Source organism: Diadema setosum, chromosome 7 (assembly GCF_964275005.1).
Source record: "Diadema setosum chromosome 7, eeDiaSeto1, whole genome shotgun sequence".
NCBI classification, from domain to species: domain Eukaryota; kingdom Metazoa; phylum Echinodermata; class Echinoidea; order Diadematoida; family Diadematidae; genus Diadema; species Diadema setosum.
In genome coordinates this window covers 18244753-18271386 of record NC_092691.1, presented here as the reverse complement: position 1 = coordinate 18271386, position 26634 = coordinate 18244753, and the positions used below count along the sequence as shown (strand labels likewise).

Sequence of the window (26634 nt, the reverse complement as noted above, 5' to 3'; positions counted from 1 at the left end):
CTGATTTGACCAAGATTAGGGAAGCGTTGTCCCGGCACAAGCTGTGACGAAAGTTTATCTTACAACTTCATGTGATCAAACTGATATTTGTTCAGTTGCAATCCAAATAACGGTCAAAATCATTTCATATGAACGGCCAATAACTTAAAGACAGAAACTGTGCGATACGTTTGCTGTAAGTCCAAATCTGTGGCAGTCAGACTGTGAGCATACAAGGAAAACCAATTGGCAAAGAGCATCCATTTCATTACTATTTTCTAATTGCAAGGTTTAAAAAATCATAGATATAATACTCCTAGTTGCTGTAGTGTTATTCATGGTAATACTATTATTATTATTATTGTTGTTATCATTATTGTTATTATTATTATCATTATTATTATCATTATTGTTATTATATTATCATTATTATTATTACCATCATCATCATCATCATCATCATCATCATCATCATCATCATCATCATCATCATCATCATCATCATCATTGTTATCATTGCCGCAATGTTATAACTATTACAAATATGCAGCACTCGGAATCTGTTTGAGGACAAAGCTTTGACGAAAAGTTTTGCCAACTGTGGTAAATGTAACAATTACAATGAGGAATCTTCTCGGAGCAGAGATGAGAAGACGTAAATAAAAATCTGGTATAAAAATCTATAGTCATCCCACTACACATTCTATCGTTTCTTCCTTCCCGTCGCCCAGCCAAACTCAATACAACATTACACATGCAATCAAAATCGAATATCCCCTTCGCGGCGGGGACTTGATTTTCTCATTAATCCGTAATTTTGTTTTCAAGTAAGGCGAGGCGAAGAAATTTTTCCTGTTTTCTTTAGTAATTAGCTCGTCAAATACACGCGATGCCGTGCCAAGAGTGGAAGGGGAGAAACATTGTCCTACTCCTGTTCGTCTGATTCTTTCTTTTCCGAAGTGATTTTGTAGGATAGTCACCCTGTTTCTCTCTTCCAGAGAACTTGGTTTTGTTCTTTGTCTGTTGGTGGCAAGTTTTTTCTTCAAGCATGTACTTTGATTGAGGTTGTAGGAATGAACTTCATCTAATAATAGAACCTCATTGCCTGAAACACTCATATTGTCAAAATATTCGGATAAGATTGTTGTCTTCGACACAAATTGCTTGGACAGGTTTTCACATGGATACACTGACAAATTCCAAGGGACATGGTTGAACAGGAAACAAAAACAAAACAAAAAGGAAGGAAGAAAGATGCGAGACTCTTGAGTCTTATTAACATAACATCTGAAAAAATGCAGGAATATCTTAGCCACATACTTCGGGAAATGACAATTGTGATATTGTGTGATGAGCGCTCTTTGTTATATAGGTGACATACCACAGTTTCACATCAATGAGAATGTAACACATGTTAACCTCCATTTCCGAAGTTTTTAACTTTTATAGCGGAAATATGAACTAAATCTGAGGACACCAATAAATTCCAAGACAAGCAGTGAAATCTAACCGGGAGTGGGTGAGTTGATTACCTTCTTGACCATTATCAACTTAAAACATACAAACTATCAAACTTCCATCGGCATTGTGCGACTTCCCGGTTTAAGATTAACATAAAGGTCACGATTTATCTTTCTCTATTATGGGAGACAGACAGAGTGTAAACTGTTTGGAACGGATCCGCTCACGGAAGTGTCGAAATAGGCAGATGAACAAACAGGAATCAACACACAGTAGGACGTCTTACTGAATACATTTGTCGCGTTCACACTGCTCATAGACTCTATCTTAGCATGCCTAGAGTTCAATGCGAACACATCCATTCTTTGAGGAAGTTCTCCCTTTTTTCACAAAGTCTGCACAATACACTGATAATATTTGAATAATGATCAGAAAAAGGACCTGCAAAGAGAATTACTATGTGCAGCAAACATAAATGTAAACAACTTGCTATCAAAGAATGCAAACTTGTTGATAAGATCAAAATTAAGCACAAATGGCATGATAAATAAGATGAGTCTATAGTCATTTAATCGTTTTAAAGAGTGTACACACTTTCAACTTTCTGTCGAGCAAAAAAGATATTAATGGAATTTAATCACATTTTGTCAAAATTCTATTAAAAACAGACGCTTGATTTGATTTGATTTGATTTGATTTGATTTGATTTGATTTGATATTATGGAATACCAGTTTGGGTGTCAACGTGAGCAGAACTACTCGATGATCACCCAGAGGGTTTTACTTTAAGTTAAAAACAAAAGTAAATGAGAGAATATGAAAAAAAAAAATGAAAGTAATCAAATCTAATTGATGATGCCACTTTGTGTGTATGTGCGTCATACTAGAATGTGTTACATGTCAATAACCCAGTAGAGAATTATTCAATTTAAAAGAGCAAAATAACACAAGAAGAATTAATTGAGTAAAATTTCGCTTTATTTTTTTTTTACTTATTTCTATACTAACTATGAACTTCACCACCCAACACCAACAACTCAATAGTTAATTTTTGGTTTTTGTTTCAATGAATGAACTTTGTTGATCAGGACAGGAAAAAGTTGCTACCAAACGTTTTATCTACATTTTCTTTAAGTTTTTTTTTTCCTTTTATTTAAATCTAAGCTAATCAAATCTATTATGATTTCCCTCCTTTTCTATCTGAGTGTCGAACAGACTAATCTTGAATTGCCAGCCCATGTTTTGTTAGGGCATATTAAAGTCAAAATTGTACCGGACAGCTTTGATTTTCTTCAGAATAAAAAAATGATTAAACTTTTGTAAGCAAGCACAGTGCTTTATGAGCTGATGTAGCAGTGTAAGTGTAAACAGGGCATCGCTCCAGACTATGCTGGTGTTCCGCTTTGTCTCAGCAAGCGGCCCTTCTCTCTTGTTACTGAAGTCTGCGTGATGCCAGATTACTGGATGCCGAGCCGTGAGGGTGGCGAGTTGAGGCACTCGTGTGAAATATCACAGTAATGTTTGATTCCCTAAACACTTTAGAAACGCTGTTTGTCAACTTGGAGGAATATTCACACAGGAGCTTGACTTTGTGTCCATCCTGTCAGTGATGGTATGTGAAGTGCTCTTCATAAGACGATTTGTAATTGACTTAGATGTGATTGGGTGTGTATGTGTGTGTGTGTGGGGGGGGCATGATAAGTCGGGTTCGAATTAAACTTACGTAGGTATATGTTGTTGTTGTTTTAGATATCAGATATGCAATAGAGGCCTATACCTACGGATATATGAATTATGTTGAACCCCAGACAAACGTTGTAACATTGTGTATCCATACGTGTGCGTCTATTAGTAACATAAGCATAACTTGTTTGGATATAATTCTTTAGATAATCTTCCTTAGTTGATACTGATTATGCTATAGTATGTTACGCCAAAACTATTACAAACTGTACAATAGACATAAACATGAAACATCGAACTGAAGTAGTGCAAAATATTTGATAACGAATCTCGGTTCAGGGAGCTAAATTGTTACCCGTCAAGTTAATCATACTAATTGATTTATATTCCCCTTCTATGCAGCTGTGATTTTCCGCATGTTCATTTTAATTCTTTATGACACATCGGATAAATTTATAACTACAGTTTTACAATGGTTTGTGAACTTAATTTACTCTCTGTAATATTCCTCAAAGTGTTCTTCTTTCAACAAGAAATAAAGTCTAAAATAAATAGGCTTACACTTATAGAGAAAGAAAGCCTATCATGGAATACTTACAATAGCAAACTTTTAATGTTTTACATGATTATTCATGAAAACATATCAGTACCAACAATTTTTAGGTATCCTTGATGTTATGAAAATTGAATGAGTTGCTAAATATGAGGAAGATTATAAGCAGTGAGATGAAACGAGTCCTTATAAAAAGAGAGTTTTGAAATTACGGAACTTTATTTTCACTGCATTTCAACGTCTGTTGTTATCGGTGACGGAATGCAATACGGTTTAATTAATGGATTCTTATTCTGTCTGTAAAAAAGGAGTGAAATTTATAGAAAGGACTCATAAAAGGAACTTTGTTGTCTTGTACTTTTACCACCGTAAACCACGTCACATCTTAACGCGTCTCTTATTGGTCGACTGAGCATAACAGCAGTCCCGTCTCTCTGCAAAGCTAAAATCATCTTCCGTTATTTCTTTTCAGTTCTCTCCGCCACTTCTCCGCCTCCTCCCTCCCTCTCCCCCCCTCTCTCTCTCTCCCTCTCTCTTCTTCGTTCACTCTTTACTAAAGCCAATATCACCATCGTTCGAATATAGTACGATTGACCGTCACGGCATGAAAGCCTCGGGGTATGATAAACACAGCAACAAAAATGCTTAATTTCATACCTAATATTTGCAACACTTTCTCCAGCGCATATTAAAACCCAACGTTCAAGCAATCACCCGCCCAAGTATTTCAGCCGTGCGTTGAAAATGCGCGTCCATTGTTATTTCACTCCTTTCTCCTCTTATCTTTGTTTTCTCCTTAAACGTTTGTGTCCTGTCACATCCATTTTCCCCCTCTTTTCTTCGCGGGGCTCCCCTTTCTTTTTTCCACTCTTGCGCACTTGCGCTGGGGCGCTGTGTTTGCTCTCCCCAAACTTGGCAGACGACGCTACAAGCGGCAGTTGAGGCGCACCGGCACACCAGTTTCAACTCCAGATTGATCTTCCGAGATGAATACACATTGGGCCAAGTTTACCCACATCCACACAAGCGAAGCGAATGGGTGAAATGTATGAGTGAAGAAAATGTGATGAAAAAAAAGAAGAAGCATAAGCAAGAAAAGAAAAAAAAAAACTAAAGAGAGGAAAAAACTAACTCCTATTTGATCTCACACGTCTTCCCCATGGAGTGTTGACTTGGCGGACATTATTACCATAAGCGTGTAATGTACACAAGGGGGCGCGATGCACTTTTTCCACATGCCTTTTTCCGCGACCATTCTAGCGAATCGCTTTGCCTCCGCGTCCATCCGACGCGCCGTCATAGAAATCGATAGTGTTGTTGGATGAATTTCATTTAATTCCTAACAATTTTCATCACCAGCATTGAAGGGGTAAACCTATCCTGCTAGGGCAAATAACTTTGCCAAAACAAGCCTTTATTCAGATATTATTTCAAGAGCATGATAGTTGTTTTCTTTGGCAGGAAAAACTCGCAAAAGGGCAAGGCACCTTTCGAGACATCGGAGCCAGGAGTCACACGACGTGTGCACGTCGAAGGAGGCAACTCTACCGGGGCTGGGCGGGGAAGAAGAGGAAGGTGATTTAAGAAGGTGATGGTATCAAGATGGCAGGATAAGCGCATCCTAAATTTGTTCGACAAAAAGAAGAGTTCAGGTAAATTGATAGAGAAAAAGAGAGACGGAGAGACAGAATGAATGAAAGAAAAATTGACTGAGGGAGAGATGGAAAGAGAGAAGGGAAGAGATGGAGGGGCAGAGATGAAGGGGGTGGGGGATGAGATAGACGCGATAATTGAGGGCCAGGTAAACTGAGGAGAGCACAATCTTCGTTGAAGTGCGTGCCCAAATTAAGGACAAACACCAAAGATTACTGATGTCCACACTTGAAATAACATTTATCTATACACAAATGACAACAAAAAACAAACTTTTTGCACGTTTTGTAACCGACGAAGGACAGAAGGAAGCTCAGGGAAGCTCCAACAAAATTACTCTCGACGAGTTGTTGGAAAGCTTTCGTCCATATTCCATCTGACGTCATTCTTGCTCATAGCGGTCTTCCTACCACTTTCAATTCGTGGCGTTTTCTCAGAGAGCGATGGTTTTTTTTCCTCGGCTCTCAGCTTGAACAATCAAAAAATAATCAGTGTTAAAATGTCAAATTTGTCTGCCGACAATGGTGGACGGTGCAAAAAGCATAACAAAAGGAAAAGGCGCCCGAAGAACTCGGCAAATAAATCTACAACAAGGAGATGTACTTTTTTGCTGGATCGATTGGAATGATAAGAAGGCAAAATCAAAGCAGGTGAGATAGCGCACCAAGGCAAGGGTATTAGTAATGGGACGGCATACGGCGTCATCGCACTATCACAAAGGACTCTACGTGACGTTGACAACGATTTCTTTTCTTTAAGTTAGTTATATCATTAAAATCACCGATATAACTTCTTGGTTTAAAAAAAAAAAATCATCGCCTATACTACTAATTGAAAAGGGAGAATTCTTGCCCGTGCCCCTGTAGCCAGTATCAAACTTTACACCTGAGTTTTCTTAACAAATGGAAATGTATTGCAGAGGTGTAGGATATGAAAAAAAAAACCACCAAATACAAACCCCAAGACTAACGATATTTGGTTTACATCAAATTTGACACCAAACTAAATAATTCATCTTTATAACAGCACGACAGAGAGAAGGAAAAACTGACACTTTGCACAAAAATATGTCATGTTACCCCCCCATCCAAAAAAAAAAAAGCAACAACAACAAGAAACAAACCATATAACTATATGTATTTATACTTATATGTATATTATATATATATATATATATATATATATATATATATATATATATATATATATATATACATATATATATATGTGTATATTATATATATATATATGTATAATATATATATATATGTTATATATATATATATATATATATATATATATATATATATATACATATACATTCTTTTCCTGAATCCTTATAACCTGTATTTACATTCTTGGATTATTCTTATTTTTGTACTCGTAATAAGAACGTCTGCGTAATAAATGCTTTTATTGTTTGTCCGTTTGTTATATATTATTTATATATTATGTGCAATATATGCTGTTGTCGTTTTTTTTTTTCCTTCTTTGATGTTTGCCCTGTATCACTGAATCTTTCACGGTACCATGGGATGTGCTTGAATGTAAGTGACCTATAGCTGAACATGGAGAGTTGCTTCCCTTAAAGGTTATGGCTAGTAACTGATCAGTGGGAATCAGTGGGAATGCTGGGGATGATTGTTCCAATCCTTGTGGGATTCATTTAAGAGTACATTATATATCTATTGTTGTGTGAAAATTATTTGCCTCAGAATGGTCTCATATTCAGGTAAAAGGTAAAACTTTACGTAGCAATAATAGCAGTGACTCAGAAACATACACACATTAAATCGACATCGAATGCGTCTTTACTTTGTCGGCCATTCGAAGACTTATTGTCGAAGACAATGAATTCAAAATCAATCCCATTTAAATACTTAAAAACAATCTGTTAGTATGACATCTAAACATCATCACAATTATCACAAATGCTATGAAATGATGAAAAATCAGCGAATATAACGCTTGTGACACCAATGTAACAACACTCAGTCCCTTCACCGAAAGTGTCATTTCTATTTCAAGACACAGATTAAAAACTGTGGGGTGCCGAATGTTTGGGGTCTACAGGTATTCATAGATTTGAATAGAGAAACTAGCCCAGGCGAAATTTTAAATCTTATCAAAATGATTCATAAGTACAATTTATCGAACTGTCAATCATGTACACCGATCCTGCCATCAAACCTGTCGGGTTGTAAGCATGTAGTATAGCACAATAATTATGCTCTTCATTACTACGAAGCGTCAATAGCGTGTGAAGTATTGTATTGGAAATATTCTAATTCTAAAAGTATCATTGCTAAGGTCCTATCAAAAAATAAACAGTGATCACATAATTAAGTGTATCAAACTCTACAACCTGAGTATGCAGACATACAATATTGTTATATATAGTGACCTGTTTTTCTTTATCAAATTCACTGAATGTACTTTATTTCAAATACAAATACTATAGTTGATACTTTCTTCAATGCTTTCATTCGATTAATTATAGACACACAGAAATCAATGCACAAACAATCATCGTTGAAGATCTTAACCATTACACATATGCACATATAATGAGTATGAATATTGCAAAGATTCTGAGGGTTGAAATGACGTAAGAGGGGCGTTCAGAAGAAAGATTGATTATTTACAAAGCTTGTCATAGCTTTCCAGTATTGCCTTCTTGATCAGTTGGTTCTCATTAACCGTAGCGTGCATGTCGACCACAAGCAGTAGCGGTATTGCAATTAGGTGACAACGATATTTATTTACAACCTGAGCACTTTTGTCAAAATTCGATATAATTATTAAAATTCGAGGCAACGACGCATTTTCATTACATATTGATCAAACGAAATGTTGTCTGATTTTTCGCCCTTGAAAAGAAACATTTCCTGGAGGCGTTCAAAGTGAGACGGAGCTATTCTTGGCTTATACAGTAATCATTGTTTCAGTGTTGGTAAAAAAGGACCACTATATATGGTAATCAACATCAAAAAACCATCTGCCTTAAAGAAACGAAATAAAAACGATAACCACATATTTATTTACAGTTTCAGTGATTTCCTTCTGAAGTTAAACAAAAACCCCTGTCTTCTTTGTAACACATTGGCTAATTACTTGAAGTGAATTGAATTTTTAAACCCTGATCATGCACTAGCAGTACACGGTATACTTCGGCATTTCAGTTACCAAACCCGACTACGAACTTCTCTTTTGCGCCGATCTGTATCTCAGAATCTTTTTAAACATATTCCCTTTCAAGTTATTTTTATCATAGCATTAAAAGTGTTGATCTTGTGGAATGTTTATTGGCCAGCTGGTATATATTCTGTCAATGGATTTATCCAATCAAGTTTATATTGTCTTTTATTTGTGATCGATCATTTAAAACTGAACAATGCAAACAATTATCATATCATCAAGAAGTTGCTTATCTCTTTTGTTCTTCGCGCATATCAAATGCTATGAAAAGTATGAGAGCCTGTAAATAAGAGTCAATGCTTATTTTCTTCTTGATAATTATTATGTAATAACTTATACATAAAGCCCATCTAAAGAGAACAATGACCGGCACACATACAATCAGTATGCAGCGAATGCTCAAATTTAGTTCAGAGATGTGGAAACATTGTTGGATTGTTTAATCTCAACGCTAATTGTACACTTTGCTCGACTTTAGGAGGCTCGAACGGCGGCTACCAGTATGGTTCCTATGGTTATGAGGAAGAAGATGAATAAGAAGGTGTAGACGCAGCAGTGGTCGAGCACCATGGCAATGTGCATCCACTCTTTGGACAGCTGGCTGCTCTCAGCTTCGTCGACATTCAGCTTGGTCAGATACGTCACGGCCCGCATTGCCCTGGTCATGAAGCGCTCGATCTCGTCGCCGTCACAGGTCGAAGACGATGACGAGGCCGTGCAGGCGAACGGATCCTCGTTGCCGTCATCGCCTTCGAAAACGGGGTTAAGTACTCCGACGCCCACATCATCTTGACTCTTGCAGGCGTCCATGAACGACGAGGAAGCCGCAGCGGGAGTGACGGAATCGATTTCGTCATCTTCTTCCTCAACGGGGATTGTCCTTACCCTGATGAACTTGGCAAGCTTCCCGAGGACAACTCGTCGAAGACATTTCGGGGCGCGCTTGCTGTCGCCACGGTGATGGAGATTGAGGTTGATGACGGCGAAGACAGTACAGACGCCAACTGCAACGATGATGGCGGCGAAGTATTGGGCTGCAGTAACAAATACAAATGGCGCGTTGAAACACAAATGACGTATTGTTCAATATTCATTTTAACTACCAGACAGACATTTCGACTTTGTCTGGAAATTTTCCCCAGTCACCAACCTTCATTCGTGTTTTTGGAAAAGTAGCATACCTTCAGACTGTAATTATTATTATTATTATTATTGTAATTGTTTAAAGATAATGTTGTGAAACGTATGAGTAACAATATGTCAGATTTAAGGATTAATGCCGGGCACGTCATGTGTGTTTATTCTTAATTGCAGAACTGCGAAAAAAATAAATCTTAAAAGCATAACATGCTAGACTTACATATGAGAGGAACCAAGTCGGAAGTTGGTGGCATGGTCTCAGCAACCAGCAGGAGGAACACAGTAAGGGCAAGGAGAAGGGTAAGGGTGAGTGTGATCTTTTCTCCGGCATCCGACGGCAGGTAGAAACCCATCAGCACCAAGGTAGAAATGAGGACGCAGGGGATGACGAGGTTGAAGAAGTAGAAAAGGAAACGCCGCTGCAGCACTATTGTGTAGGTAATGACAGGGTAGTCGCCGGTGCAACAAAGCTTGTGGGTAACTTCACGTTGCACGGGGAAACCGTCCAAGTCCCATTCGCCGTTTCCCACAAATTGGGACATGTCTCCCACGGTGCTGTTGATGATGACATCAACTTGGTCGCCGTTGAACGTCCACGATCCGAAGACGAGTGGGCACTCTTGTGTATCGAATGGGAAATAGAGCGGATTCATCGGACAGGCACTCATCAAAATAGCATTGGTTCGCCAAACAACCTCCCCAGTGAAGTCGACGGTTGCATGCGTCCAGCGAATACCGCCATCTAAGTTGTCGTTTGCACTGGAGAGGAAGAGAGCCAGAGAAGAAGGCGGTTAAGAGACAAATTTAATAAGCTGCAAGCTGCGCCTGCAATTTGCTTTTTGGACTAATTTCATAATTACATTGAATTCTACAAAGGAATGAGATAAACGTAGATACATTAATGGAAGTTTTCACACTCGTCTTGATCAAGGTTTAGCTCCAGAAAGATATCAACATTCATACGTGGAATGGCGGTAGAATGGTTCAGGAACTTCCTTTCAAAGCAATAATATGATTTCTTGAATGGTTATGCCTCAGAATTGCGGAATATACTCTGTGAAGACACACAGGGTAGCCTGTTATGTTAACTTTAAATCATTCTATACATAAGCGATTTTAGTAAATCCGACAAATGCTGCTTTCACATTTTTGCTGATAATACTAGTTTATTCCGCTCACTCCATAATCTTCACACAACTGCTGTAAGAATAAACATGGGATGTTTAAAATTTGCAATGGATAAGAGCTAATAAACTTGCTTAATCTGAAAAAAAAAAAGATAATATATATATATATATTTTCTTTATGGTATGGCGTTTAGCAATACTATCCCTTATTTACAAACAAACATTTTCTTTGATGGGGTTCCCTTTGAAAATGTCTCCCTCATTCATTTCCTTGAGATCACCATATTATTAAAGATATCTTATAACTATCTTAAAAATTGCCAAAAGACTATAATTGTATATATGAGAATTAATTATCCCTCGAAACATTGGTGTTATTGATAAAGTTTCACTTAAAAAACTCTGGATTATACTAATTTATCTTATACGATATCATTATACAGATCCACTTTTTCCTTGCGAATAGATTGTTAAAGATGAACCATTTATACCATTTTTCAGCAAGGTCAGTTTATGTTTAATTAAAAGGGAAATAAAACGGCACTCAAATGCCTTATTTACTGACACGTTTCATAAAAAACTGTCTATTAATTGTATTTATTTGTATTCTATTAATATCATACCAGGCGATCTAGAGAATATCATTATTGTTAAGGTCACTGCACAAAATATAGGTTTATTGTGACAGGTCAAGATTTTGGAACGCACTATGTGATGATTAAAAAGGCCCCGTCACTTGCTGTATCTAAAGTAAACTGAAGTGGACTTTTATTGCAATCTTTTAAATAAAACACACGTGATTAATAATGTCATGGATAGGCATGATAAGTAGTGCGGACTCCCCCCCCCCCATCTCCATCCGTCCCCCCCCCCCAAAAAAAATAATACTCAAATATATCGCTTATTTAATTCTCATCAAAGTACAGTGTACCCTGCTTTTCGACTACCTATGTTTCATCTCTTTCCTTTTATTTACATTGTACGTATGTGATATGCTGGAAATGGAGAAAAAATAAAACTTGAATTTAGACCTGATTTTGAACAAATGCCACACTGAGATGGAATCACAACGGAATACAGGCTGAAGTGTTGTTTGGAAGGTAGGAAATAAAAAAAGAAGAAGATGTAATGCACAACAACAAACCTTGAGTAAATGCATATGGGAAAAGACAAAAGGAAGGTGCACATTAAAAACAATATGTTCAAAACGTTCTTACTTGTTGATAAGAATTATGTCTGGTCTCCATATGCTCTCTATGGGGATCTGAATAGCAGTGATATTCCAGAATGAGGCGGGATCCCAAACCAAGAAGGAATCATGCCACCGCTAGAGGACGAAAACACAGAGAATCAAACCTGTATGAGTATCATAGTAATCATGATAATGATGATAGTTATAACGATAATTTGTGAGAGGCTATATCCATCTTACTGATATCCCCCAAAACGCATAATACCTGTATGACTTCATCAATACTTCGTAATTAAAAACAACAACAACAACAACAACAACAACAACAACAACAACAACAACAACAACAACAACAACAACAACAAACCACCATCACCAACACCTACAACGCTTACCATGCGCAAGTGCCTGGTTTGAACGAAAAAAATGGTCTTTTGAAAAAACTACCCAACATCCACGAAACTATTTCATCAACGCACATTGATATAAACATTATATCTCGTGCTAAACAGACGTACTTGAGTGTCTATTTGATATGTTATTATTTGTATTTGATTGTACATCTTCGGCAAAGAAGAAAAAATAAATGAGAAATAAATGATAAATAGTATAAATATGATGGACAGTGTTTTTTTGTTTTTTTGTTTGACAGTTAGTATATATTTTTTACATCTGATAATCGTCTTTGTTTTCCTTTTAGACTTTCAGTTGATAGTTTTGGAATGTCCCAATAGTTATTACTTTATCAAAAACGAAAAATGGAATCACCCAGACCTTTAGCGTAGGAATACTAAAATTAGGTATTTCATCGTGCATTATTTATTTCATACTATTTACACAGTATCGTAGTCACCCTATGCTTCATACACACATTTACAATGAAGTCTTAGCGAAAGCGCATCTTGATGATTAGCACGATTTGTGAAAAGGGAGAAAATTCTTGCCTTCTACCGGATACGGAACTCACCGAAAATCTAATTTGAAGTTAGATCATGTTACTTTTGTTTTGGCGCCGCTGGGGGGGAGGGGGGGGGGGGGTGGTAAGATTTTACGCTCGACCAAAAATGCAATCCATCCGTTCAGGAGGACGTCGCAATCTTGCAACAAGTACTACAGGAGACAGTCCGTTAGCCCAGTCGAAATTAAATCTGTACCTTTATTCATCGTACGACAATTTATATCCCTTTCTGTTTATAAATCGTTACACGATCGCATTTCTCATTAGAATATCTTACGTCACTGTAGCACATTATTTTGTTGAGCAATACGTTGTGCATTAAGTACGGTGCTAGAAGCAGCGATTCGGGACGGGAATACACGACATCACTGTAAGAATCTTTGCCACATGACATTTGTCTTAATAATTGAACTGACTTTTTAACTGACGTTTTACTCCAGTTCTAGTTCTATTTTCTTAATACATCGAGTATTACACATGATGCAGCAAGAGTTTAACGCCCAGGTCATACTTGTGCATGGCACCATTATTATCATCGATAGATGACACCCCTAAAACGTCTGTCCTCGGAGGCTATATGTGACAGCATGGATTTTTATGACGGAAAGAAAATTGCTTCCTTCCAGGGCCCATCATACCTGTGTCATGTAGGTGTTGGCTGTCATAATTTGATTCGCCTCGTCCTGTACAAACAGACCATAAAGAGAAGAGGCGGCAATCGATTAATACGGGAGGGAAAAGTATGGGAGTGTCCATGTATCGGTTTCTGCCCAAACTCAATCTCTGCTTACCTGGGATGCGATAGCTCGACTCGGGGGAATTTTCGGAGTGCCGGTCCGCTTTCAGGGAAAGATAGTTAGCCGTGACCATCAAGTCGCTGAGATCTATTTTGGCACTCGTCTCATATTGTGTTTCAGACGATTACTGGGTATGGAATTGGAACAAATCTATACCGCACGGCTGATTCTGCCGAGACGGAGTTTGGACCAACAGTCGGTCGTGTATTATGAACAAGAAATTGATAGCCACAATTATAGTGCAGAGTGCACGGAAAAGTGAATATCAGCAAATATGAAGCTAATAAAGTATCGTGTTTTGCTTGTTTCGTACCTATAGGTCTCTTTTTCCCTCTTTCTCTCCCTTCCTCCCCCGTCCCTCTGGCTCTCTTATTGTATTCAAATATCCCCTTGAATTACTTAAAAAGTGTCATGAGCATTTGAAGAGCGACGAATGGGATATTTCCATGATATGAATGCAAAATGGCTACTGTGACTGTCATCATCCTCTCTTACCATTGTTAAGTCTAAGTTAATCGACATTAGCATGCAATGACTGAAGGGCTCGAAAAGAATGCAACATCCTTATTAATCAAGCGAAAGTGACAACGAAGCTTTCGTAAGATGCTCATCCGACTCACAATTCAAATGCTTTAATGGGGACTAACTGCATAACGTTTTCGCAAAGGTTATTAAATTTATTACAAATTTAACTTGAACTTGCATAATTTTCCTCATTATACATCAGCCCTGAAAAAAAGATTCAAATTATTCTAAGAACATAGAGGATAATCCATGCCAATCAATGTGGGTGCTAACTAAGCATATTCTTTAACCTTTAAAAATAAGAACACACACAAAAAAGTTCATTCGCTGATGTCAAACTTTTATTTTTCTTTACCAATTCTCAGACTGTATACGCCTATATATTATACTTACCATATCGAGGAGTCCTATAACAGCGATATCCATCATGACCGTAATCGCTTCACTCTGGTGCATGACGGGACGGACAACAGAACTGTAACCATTGTCGAGGAGATACGAGCTCAGTTGCGCAGTCTGGAATACGGGATCAGCCCCAACGTCTGCAGAGAGTAATTATAATGACGATGTGATCACAATGAAGAAGTAAATTGGCACTATTCTTTGTTACTCTTTCATCTGTTTTAATAGTTTCAGCCTTGACCTATCTGTTTTCATTTGCCGTATGGAAGTCTACGTAACTTAGCATTAAGTTTGCTAATCCCATTGTGCAGATAATTCTAGCGATGCGAAAATAAAGAAATCAAAGTTTTTGGACGAATAAACATTACAGAAATTGCTTTTCTTTCTCATGACCATGATGATAAAAGTAGGTGCCCTTTAACCACAGAATGCCAAGTCGTCGCCTATGACAGCGACAAAGAATTAAGAAATGAAAAGTAATATCAACATTGGTTTTCATTTCTCGCAAAATTTGCTGTTCTTCTATCTATATATCTATCTATCTTATATCTGTCTATTCATCTACCTACCTGTCTATCTATCTATCTATCTATCCATGTTTTGTGTGTATATGTGCAGGATGTTTGTTTGTTTGTTTGTTTGACGAGGCAAACAATCACACGAGGATTAATCAATGCTACTTAAACATGTTAGATAGAAGTATTTAGACATTTTGCAACATACTTTTATGATTTTAAAAGCGACTAGGCAAATAGACGTGATTTGGGGCTGTAGGATTTGGCTCACGGCTCGAGTGATAATTCAATTCAAGGGACGGCACTAATGGGCCCAGTGACTTTTGTTCTCAGAATTCCATAGCATTATAAACTACATATTTTATCACCATATCGATGCGGAATTGTAGAATTTGGTTAAATACGCTAGACCCTACCAATTCCTTGAAAAGATTCACGCTTTCAACAAAGCGTCTTATCGTTTCTTCTTACCCTTTTTTATTGCAACTTTACAATGAAAAATATCATGCGTTGTGCACCAGGCATGCAATAAGCAGAATTGACAGAAATAGGTGAACAGATTGCAGAGTGCCTCAGACGACCTGTTTGGTGGGAAGCTGTATATCGATTGAAAGCTGTATAGAAAAGGACGCTCCCAACCACTGGTCGGGACTTGTACCCGTCATCAAGCCAATACATTTTGTACTGAGTTACAGCTTTAAAAATGCATACTGTGTCATGCAACACATGCCAACGATTGGTTGGTGCTCAAATGTGTTATGGGGGAAAATCGATATTGTAGCTTGTAAAGATTAGTGTCGGCTAGAGTCACGCTTTGGTTTTGTTTCGATTTTTTTATTACATGTATTATTATACCTCCAACACCGCTGAAAGGTATGTTACTGTCAGTATGCTGTTGGTTGATAACAGCATAATGGAATGTGACTCATATGGTTTGTAGACATATTTACTGAAAACACACACAAAGAATGTTATTTTTTTTTTCTAAAAAGACTCAAGTGACGACTAAAAACTACATTAATGATTATTCTCTCATATCAATATCAATGTGAAATCAGAATGTGGTTCATTTACTACTCCAACAACTACTCATAAATGATACAAACATATTAATTTCAGAGTGAGTGTTAAGTATTTTGTCCTTAATTGTAACTCAATCTTCTTGGGATCAAGATATAGAACCGCAGGGCGAGCGACGCATTCCTATTACGTCAAGGATGCTTGAACCGTCGACAGTTTTGAGCCAAAAGCATCATTCTTTAAACCAATTCTGTTATGAGAGATTCTAATATTCTCATAAATTGGTTTAGCTAGAGCCCACTAGATTCCCATCCGTAGTGGGTTAAACTACTGAACTGTAAAACAAGTCAAAATAAACGGAACACAACAACAACAATAAAAGCAACACACGTATTGATAGAATGAAATTATATTTATCTGCATGAAGTCAGTAAATAAAATAAATGTAGCTTACCTGAAAAACACGCTGCAAAAAATCCGAGTGAGGAGAGGATAGAGATATATCTGTTCAGTTTTATACTGCCCATGGTGTCGAACTTTCTGCAAGAGACCAAGAGACAAAGCATTATGAAGACCAGGGCCCCATTTCATGAAAAAAAAAAGAAGTTAGGATAGAAACTCTTGCTGGAATGGCAAATTCCCATTGCAACAGCCAATCAGGAAGTTGGATACTTATCATTACCATGACAACCGCCATTCCAATAAGAACAGCTATATCATATTAACTTCGTTTTTTTTTTATGAAATGGGGCCCACGTCAATGTTTACATCAAAATGAAGATATGATCAATACGTATTAAAATGAAGGATACAAAAAATATCCTAACATAGTTTCACAGCTAGTCTGTATGAACTTGCAAGCGCATTTCAATTGAAGGAGAGTTTTTTTTTCTCTTGCTATTTTGCTAGTCATGATAACCACATTAATTTAAGTTTTATTTCCAGGCTTTTATTACAGATATTATTCATACTAATGTTACCATGCATTTATCAAAATCATCTTTGATAGAATTTACGGCAACATTTTATCACATGCTTTGAATGTAGCGCAAAACCTTTTTCAAGTTTGATGTGTGCCCGTGACTTTGGAAAGATACATGATGTACATATAGATTTTAATTGATGAAGTCTTAGGATATATCTGAAAGAAACGTACAACAGCATGCAGAATATTGGTTAGTCATCATGCCTTGTCGATGGGTGTATTAAATGTCGCCAAATCCGTAAAGCTTATGGAATATTCTTTTTTTTTTTATCCAAAGATTATGCATAGTGGGCAAAACATCTTGTGCGAGTATAAACGCACGCACCTAGTACCCAAGACATTCTGTTGACAAATTCTTGGTCTTACCCATTTAGCAAAGTGCTCTCATATCAATTCCTTCAAAAAGAATCAAATACAATACAATATACTTCGGTATTGGTAATGACACGAAATCATGGATGTTATTTCTTGCGAATTTAATTTTGATGTTGCCTCATATTGTGAAAAAAAAAAACAACCAAAGAAACAAACGAATAGACTACGTTATTTTGCAGGTCGACCTTACTATTTGAGTCCAAACAATAAGTTACCCAACCTGAAACTGTTTTCAAATGCAATCGTTGCGCCTAAACACTCATTTGCTCTCCCTTCGCGGGTTAGATTGAGATCGTGTATGTTGGCTTAATTGACATTAGGGGAATCGTTTTCTTTGTTATGCGGGAAAGAATCTTACACACCATTATTTGTTCAAAAGTTGATGTTTTGCATGGTAAGATATAATTATTTTCAATACTCGTGTGTCCTCGATCAGATGGAAAAAACGAACAGTCTCACAGCGCCCTTCTCCACATTTCCACACTAATTAGCCCCGCGAGAACCTTTCATGTCCGTCAGGGGGCTAACTCTGGTGACGTCGTTACCAGGCAACAGTGGCGCTGAGACGCGAAAGAACCTGCAGAACTCCCCTATACCGCCACCGCGGACCTGGACTGAGAAGGTATCGACTATTCCCCTCCCCTCTCTGTTTGACAAAGGGTACTAAAACTTTACATCGATTGCATTTACATGTAAAGAAAAGGGCAGTCGAGTAGAAACAGATATAGACTGCGATCACTACCTCAGGAATCGAAATCATCAATCGATATCTTTTATATATTCTCCGTCCACTATCTCTTCTCCCTCTTTACCAGCCTGTGAAACAGAGTCGAAACGAAACTATACTCACAGTGATCTCTGTACATGTTCCTCTACATCAGTGCATGGAAAACAACGATTAACGTCTAAGGTTAATAAACATTGTCATTAAGTTATCCAGGATGGAGGGGGACTGCATATTGGCCAAGAACTATTTTGTTTTAGGACTTCAACAGGAAAGTGAAGGCATACCTGAGAGGGCATCAAGAAACGAGACTGACTAGATGGAAATCCAATACACTGTTCAAGGTATGTTTGTCTCTATATCACTGTCTTCAGCATATGTTATCAACAGACATTTGTCACAGACACAGAAGTGGATCGTAAACACGTAATGTGTACGATTTGTCCAATACATAAATGCATTTTTGCCGAACGTTTGAGTGAAACCTATTTCGGATATTATAACATTACTATATTAGAAACGGCTCTTAAACGCTCAATCTGAATACGAGTCAAGCGTAGCATGACAAAGCGACACCACGCCATTTCGCCAGAAAGAAAAACGCATAAAAAAAAACCAGACAAAGTAGTGTTCAGAATAATGAGTTTTGTATAGTAGATTCATTCATCGAAATGTATATGCCCTTTGCAACTGACCAAGCAGACATAAGTTGCTCACTGTTTGGAAATAAACGATAAACATTAGGGAAGAGAAATGTTATGTAAAGACAATGGCGCATCATTTCCTCATTATCCCGTCATGTAATCTTACTCGAAAAAAAGTGATGAGTGAATACAACTGAAAAATAAACAGTATGGTGGTGTAAAGGATAGATCTTACAAAATGGTGCATACACTTTTTGGCTGCAGTATATTATTACGTCTTGTCCATCACAAGATTGTCTGAAATTGGAAAATGGATGACATTTGATCCAGATATAACAACAACAAAAATAAAAGCTTTCATAACTTCAAGAAAAGTCAAACTAAGCTAGTCGTCATTGACAGGTCATTAATTTGTTTGTTTGCCATGCAAGAAAACTGTGACTCGCGTCACTTGTCGAGATATAATTATCATGCTATCACTTTATGCTCGAATCAGCATTTTCCTTCTATCAAAGGAACTCTCGGTGATACTTAACTTGAATTCAAGAGGTTTCCGTAATCATAGATTAGGGTGATCTCTTCCTTTAAGCCACACCAAGTCTACCATTGCCTATATTAGATGTTTGTCCCCTAACATCCTTTGTTGACCTCTGAAGAAGGTGGCATCATGTAATACATCATCATATAGTCACTCTGCTAAATGCTAAAGGTAACTTTTATCTCTGACATCTAACAACCGCCAACTCACTCATCGTTAGATTTCCTCTCCATTCGTTTCCAACATGAAATATCGTTCCGGCGAGATTCCTTGCACAAAATCTCTTTGAAATCCAAAGATTTTATGGAAAAAGCAAGGAATTACACCAATTTAGAATGTACTCTCCAATATGTCACTTGAGTAATTTTGCCCATGGCTGCAAAGCCACTTCGTGATGGGAATTACTAAACGACAGTGAAACAAGCAGATTCTAATCCTAGTGACACTCACCATTGCTCTCTGCAAAAATGCCAGTATTTGGTGGAGACCTTAGGCTCAGAGGTAACAAACAACTTATCCCGATTTCCATAAAATCATTCGGCAAAAGAAAAACAAAATGAAACACACACTATACTTGTTCGCACACAGACTCACGCACGCACGCACATAAACACACTCGCTAAAAAACAAAACATCTCATCTCATGCAGTCGTATAAATATAAAGGTTCTGTGTTTTCAATATGTGTGATATGAAAGAGGCCCTATATATGCACCATTGGAATGCACGTTGCTGGTTGTGGAAATATTCAAAAAATGATATTGTTTGTGTCTAGGAATGTTTAAGATTAAAAAGGGGGGGGGGGACTGATAAACTTGGAATAAGCGTACGACATTCTCTCCCCTTCATAACTTCACAAACATACACACTTATAATACATGCATATTCATATAAACGCATCACATTGCAGATAATGATTATCATAAAACACATACATGTAAGATCTGTGTGTGTTACTATGTAAATAAATGTAGACTACAACCATTATTCGTCCAATGCCGTTACTGACTAGAATACGCTGACAACAGTTAATTTCATATCCACCTACAGTGAACACTGCTCAAGTGACGAAATGGTGTTCGGGACCAAGAACTACGGCGCCATAGCGTCAGCCTACGGGCCTCTAACCCGACTCATGCCAAAGACCAAGGAGACTGGTATCGTCGGACAGCAGGATGTGGACCAGCAGCGGCAACAGAAACAGAAACACATCAGCAGCTCTCTGCTCGAATTCACAAAGCGTATGGACAAGATCAAGCAAGCTCGCATAGCAATTTCTAAGAGCAGAGAGCAGGGCCGCCTAAGCGCGAGGCCAAAACGTCAAACGCGGAAGGCCGTTTTGCCGGGAGTAAGTGAGTTGGAGAATGAAGCCCTGACTTTGACGCGTACCTTTATCAGTCAAGCCCAATGGCGCTCTGCTAACTCCATAGCCAATAACCTTGTTGAAAAGAACAAAGAGGCTCTAAAGAGGCAAGGGATCATAAAGTCCAATATTTTTAGTCACGAGCTTCAGAAGTTGTCGGACGATACATCTCCTAGCTCATTTTGCCGCTACTGGAAGGTTGTGGGAGGTGACGGTGAGGTGAAGCACATTCCTGTCTTTAAGGCCACCGATACCATCGTCTATTCTTCCGTTTCGCGACCAGCGCCAATAAACAAGCCTCAAGAAGCTACCGATAAATCGGAAAAGAAGGTAGGGGACTCCTCGACTGAGGTCATCACAGTTGACGAAGCTGGGAATACCCAAACGCACCTGACACGGCAGTCTTTCCAGAAATACCACCCTGGGATCCTCCCGAAACCGGGAACGAAGGGGCCTTATAAGTCAAAGGTCACCTTGCATGTTTCCTTACCTCAAGTTGAGACAGACTTTCTTAATCATGACGACGACTACGATGATCAGGACAATGACACCGAGTCGTGTTCGATTGACCTACCTAAATCGAGCGAGAGCAGTGGTTCGACTTATCTGGATGACGCACCCACTCAAACAAACATTAATCAAGGCGGTATTTCAAATGAAACGCAAGCCAGTAAATACAAATTTGAAGCGGCCATCAAAAGCGGCAATCAGGAAGCTGTCAAGGAGAAAGATGAGATTGAGGAGAAAAAAGACGAAGGTGACAGGGAAGGTGACAAGGATAAAAAAGGTGTGAAAGAAAAGGTGGTGAAAACTGAAAAGAAAGAAATTCATGGAGTAAAATCTAGCAGCAAAAGTGTTATTGAACCTAAGAAAAAAGATTCTGTCCCTTCCAATACTCTTAAGGATAAGAAGATCAATTTACAATATGACGTCACGAGAGTTGTTGGTGGTGGGCCTCGCTCTCCCACAGCGGGATCTATAAGACGTATCGTAAGAGGAAGTGATAATTCTGCTCCACAAACTCAGAAATCCATCCTGAAGAGAGATAGTAAACCTCTGCCAGATATCCCCACCAACTCACAGCCTGGCAATGTCACAGTGAAAGCACGGCGAGCCTCCCTGCAGCAGATTCACATTCCAGGAGGCGTAGTCAAACTTGGAAAGGTAACGTACCATCGATCTTACAAAATCAACGTGAAGCCTCAACCATCAAACGGCAAGGATTTTGAGGAAAGTGGCAAAGCGCGAGTTACACTACACGACTCTTTTGTGGACGCTGTAAAGCGCACTAACGTCATCAAGGAGGCAGAGAGAACTCTCCGCTTAGATAAAAATAGCAGAGAGACCCAAGAGCGGCGGAAAAAATTCAACGAGGAAAATCCCAAGGCTCTTTGGCAGTCCTTGTGCAGACATGGTCGGTTCATCAACGAGTGTTACACTTGTCGCGCAGTGGAAGAGATCAGGGTGCGCCTTCAGAACTCGCATACCAAGAGCCAACAGCAATACCAGTGGAATCTTTTGTCTAAGCACGAAAATCAGATCACAAAATCTCAGGCTTTAGGTGCAAACTTAGCAAAGCATCACCCCGTACAAAAAGGGAAGCCGTACAGACTCTCCACTGTGACCGACTTGTCAGATGCCAATGACTTACCGCAAGACACCGCCAAGCCTTTGGGACTCCCTGGAGGAAGAGTGGCGACGGACAAGGAGGCCGGGCGCGAGAACCCGCAGGGTTTTGGACCGTCACAGCCCACGTCGAAACAATCGTCAGAGGCCGCCGAAAACGCGTCTAGCAAGAGAGTGCGATTCGCTGAGGCGAGAATCTACGACCCGATGAGAGGAGCTTACAGGGAGCAAAGTCGGGAAGAGGGGACGGGTGTGGTAGCTAAGACTTGACGGGTGGAAGCAACACATTCATTAGAAGTCTAGAGATATCACATTGTCGGTAAATTTATGACAGCGTTGGGCTGACACGTTGGTAAATTCAAAGAAAGTTAACGGGTCATTAGCAAAGACTATTTTCATCTGGTTTTACTGTATAGTTCATATGGATGTTATTTCAATTCTTCTGCTTGATTAACCGATGTTTTGCCTTTGACATCAAGTGAGGTACATGAATGAAAAAATGCATGCAAATAATATCTTGCCTTTTTCAATGCTTGTAGTATCAATGTTAATTTGTATTGTCAGTCCAACATAAGTATGGCTGTTGACAAATTTATTTGATCAGCTGACGTTGAAAAAATGCAAAAATATGTATTTTCGATTCAGTGTATGTTTTATCAATTGTACATGATTTTAAATCATGTTATCATCTTAAGATTCATCAAATCTAACCGCCTAATCACTCCCTGATAATTACAAAATCCATATGTCTATAAAACTTTTAAGAATTTACTGACTGTACGCAGAAAAGATTTTAATTGTTTTAAGAGGTTTCCTGAGCGTCAACCGCATAGCAATTCATATTAGCACTTATACTTATTGACTATCTATAAGATACATTTTAATGTGAATTGTCTGTATCGTAATAAATTTACGCAGACAATATAATGAAATAGTCAGAGCTATCTTGCGATCCATTTCATTTACTGAAATAACGATAATTTTTCTTTTTATTACAGCAGACTTGATAGGATTATCAGAAGAAATGCTGTTCCAAACTGCACTGCTGATTTTCTTTTTGGTTTGAATTAATGCATAATCTCCTTAGCACAATGCCTATACAAACCAAGATTCCGACTGAATCGATTTGTTATTCCACATTAATACTTTCCCAGGTAGTTATGTGAACAGCCCTGCTAGAAAGGACACAGTGTCCCAATGTGTTCAATTGTGTTCACATAGTCGACTATGTGAAAACGCTCAACAGTGTGAAGATTATTTTACACAGTAGAGTGTTTGTTTGTTTGTTTGTTTGTTTTTTTACAGGGTATTAACATAGTAATGTTCTGTTTCACATTGTGAATTGATGATTCACAATTTGACAATGTGTACACACTGTTAAAACGCTCGAATCAACTTGAAGATATTTCACACTGTGTTTCACACAGCATTTCTCATTGTGGCCGGGACACTGTTCTTTCTAGCAGCGAGGAAGCCACCATACTTGCAGGTTGTTTATCATTTTAAGCACTGAATCAAACAACGCCACTGACATACATTGAAAAAAAAAAGAGATTGACAGTGTTGACAAAGAAAACGTCGCTTGAGTAGTTTCCGCACGTTAAATGTAAAGTGGGCAATATTATGTCTGTGAAATGCTAAATTACTACGCCATACAGCTATTCACTTCTTGAACCTTGATTACGTACGTTTGCACACAGTGTGTGTATTATTATTGTTTGAACATGACGAGTTATTTACAGCAATTTACGTGAAATTATTTTATTAAAGATATTGTTCAGACGACATTCTTATAACACTCTCTACCGTTGTCATTGTCGAAGGACAAAACTTACCATTATGAGTAATTGATGAGAGAGAAATGACAATTTCACATTCAATATTTAGTAGACTTACGTTGGGTACTTAAAGCTATCTAAGATCCTCATGACATAATGTAAGAAAGAAAATTCTCGTTTTGAGATTTGCTTTGACCTCAACGCAGGCACTCAAACTCAATACATGCGGCACTGCGGCCAAATTTCTCTAAAACTTGCTTCAATAACCAACAATGGTAAAATAGTTTGAGCGGACATGTTGATCAACAGGATTGTGTGGGTGTGCGTGTGTGTGTGTTGTGTGTGTGTGTGTGTGGGGGGGGGGGTGGCACATGTCCCAACATCCAAAGTTAATCTGACAGTGTTAAACTGAGACTGTGCAATGTCGCATAAGCTACTTTTCAGAAACATGAAGTAAAGTTAGTTTCTTTTACGCCTTAAATACATTTTGAACACATCTAGGAATGTTAGAAATCAAAATGGCAATAAAAAGAACGGTTGCTGAGGTGATTTTATCTTTAACGAGATTGAGGGGTTCCAGAGTGTCCTTATTGAACGAACTTATATAATACATTGTTAAAGCAAAGGAAGTCACATTATATTGTATAGGACCAAGTATAGCACCAACTTTTACGATTATCAATCGCGCACTGAGTATTGAAAATGAAATAAGCCAATTAGAATATGTTATGTTTTTCACACACGTGATGGGATGAAATTTGACGTTTTCTAAATCTCCATTTTATAATAAAATAGAAAGTAGATACTACTATGACTTGCATTGGACAATAGTTTCTCTGTGTCAAGATGATCTCACATAGAGATCAGCTGGCTAAGAGCATGTCGTTCACACAAAGAAGTGAATTGGAAAAGAGAAAGAAAAAAGGTAACAAACTTACGTAATATCAATCACACAACTTCGAAGGAAAATCTACTTACCAATATTGTCTTCAGTCACACTTTTCCACTTGACTTCTGGCTTGCAAGAAATTACGGAGTTAATTTGTTTCCCCTGAAATATTGCATTTGGCGTAATAGCTGGATTGGGTCTGGGCGTAATAGCTTATTTGCGCCTGGGTTGTGTTGATAGGTTTTGAGGTTGTCTATTCCTCGCTAGATTTGTGAGGATAGAGGAGAGAAACAAAAAAACACCACAGAATGATGAAGCGGATGTTGTGTGCGTGATGGCTCAAAGGGTCCAAAAGCTTACCAGATTGTGGCGAGTTCATTAAGCTAAGAGCTAATTACGTGCTATAGATACCGGCTTGTTAATGATGGGTGTGGATTTTTTTTTATCCCTCCCACACACACACACACACACACACACACACACACACACACATACTCTCTCTCACTTCCCCCCCCCCCCTCTCTCTCTCTCTCTCTCACACACTCTCACACAACACACAAGACAAAAATCAATATTTCGTTCCACTCATCTAAAAGGACCATCTGTGATAGGAGTACGCATTTGTTTCTCGCGCATGGGTGTACACGTCGAAATAGATTGTTTTGGTTATTTGCTCTCTATATGAATGTCGCATTATAATTGCAAATGACTCATGGGTAGCAACATGATCATTTGTCATTTACTATGAATATTATTTTTGTGTTGTCATCATGTTGCTATAATTATCATTATCAGTGATGCCGTTATCATCATCTTTACCACTATTCCCAGTGCTTAGTGGGTTTTTGTATTTATTGAAATCACTGTCATCTAGGTTTGATGTCTCTCATTGATATCAGAGTTTCAGGAAAGAGCACCATTCTTTAAAATGGATTAGCAAATCTGTGAGCAACAGCGTTCCTACAGCTTACATGTAGCTTGTGACAATGTGCTATATCGTAGTTTTGCCACAAGAGGGCGACAAAGTCACTCTTGTAAGGAACACTGTTGACTTCTCCAGCAGCGAACATCGGTGAGTGTTTGGATGACGCAAGTTATTATGATCCGTGCAATATTATTGTAGGGCCTACATTTCAAATAATATTACATAGTTCATGCTCAGGTAATCGTTACTTACCGTTTGAAGTGCCTAGAGACATAGATTTAGACTGGTTTTCGTAGGTTGCCCATCGATATAAATAAATATATATATATATATATATATATATATATATATATATATATATACGTATATATATATATTCTTTCCGCTTTAGAGCTGCTTGCCCACAGTTACCATCACCGTTTTGTTTTCTTTTTCTTGTCTTGAGCATGATGTGAGACAGTTCTAAATGTCTAATGTAATTAATGGCTCATACTATATTTATCTGTTAACTTATTTTCGGTTATTTTCAACCGCGGAGAATCTGAACAAGGAGACAGACCCAGCAAAAGGAGTAACACCCACCCG

At 38.1% G+C, this 26634-nt stretch overlaps 2 protein-coding genes across 2 annotated transcripts; one reads left to right on the top strand and one right to left on the bottom strand.

The window, feature by feature from the left end:
- Positions 1-9001: 9001 nt before the first annotated feature.
- On the bottom strand, positions 9002-19683 carry LOC140231095 (neuronal acetylcholine receptor subunit alpha-10-like). The gene is made up of 6 exons (XM_072311247.1): positions 19680-19683; positions 14660-14808; positions 13583-13627; positions 12012-12121; positions 9888-10426; positions 9002-9561 (listed from the first exon to the last, which is right to left on the bottom strand). The coding sequence occupies exons 1-6, from the start codon at positions 19681-19683 to the stop codon at positions 9002-9004; spliced, it is 1407 nt and encodes a 468-aa protein (XP_072167348.1).
- Positions 19684-20540: 857 nt separating this feature from the next.
- On the top strand, positions 20541-22727 carry LOC140231094 (uncharacterized). The gene has a single exon (XM_072311246.1). The coding sequence runs from the start codon at positions 20541-20543 to the stop codon at positions 22725-22727; it is 2187 nt and encodes a 728-aa protein (XP_072167347.1).
- The last annotated feature ends 3907 nt before the right edge of the window (positions 22728-26634 follow it).

Excerpts from the sequence above, each read along its gene's own strand:
- LOC140231095 (XM_072311247.1), bottom strand. Across the intron at positions 13,628-14,659 it reads TTATAGGACTCCTCGATATG|GACGAGGCGAATCAAATTAT; the intron begins GTAAGTATAATA and ends CTGTTTGTACAG. Across the intron at positions 12,122-13,582 it reads CCAACACCTACATGACACAG|CGGTGGCATGATTCCTTCTT; the intron begins GTATGATGGGCC and ends TTCGTCCTCTAG.
- LOC140231094 (XM_072311246.1), top strand. The coding sequence starts at position 20,541 with ATGGTGTTCGGGACCAAGAACTACGGCGCCATAGCGTCAGCCTACGGG.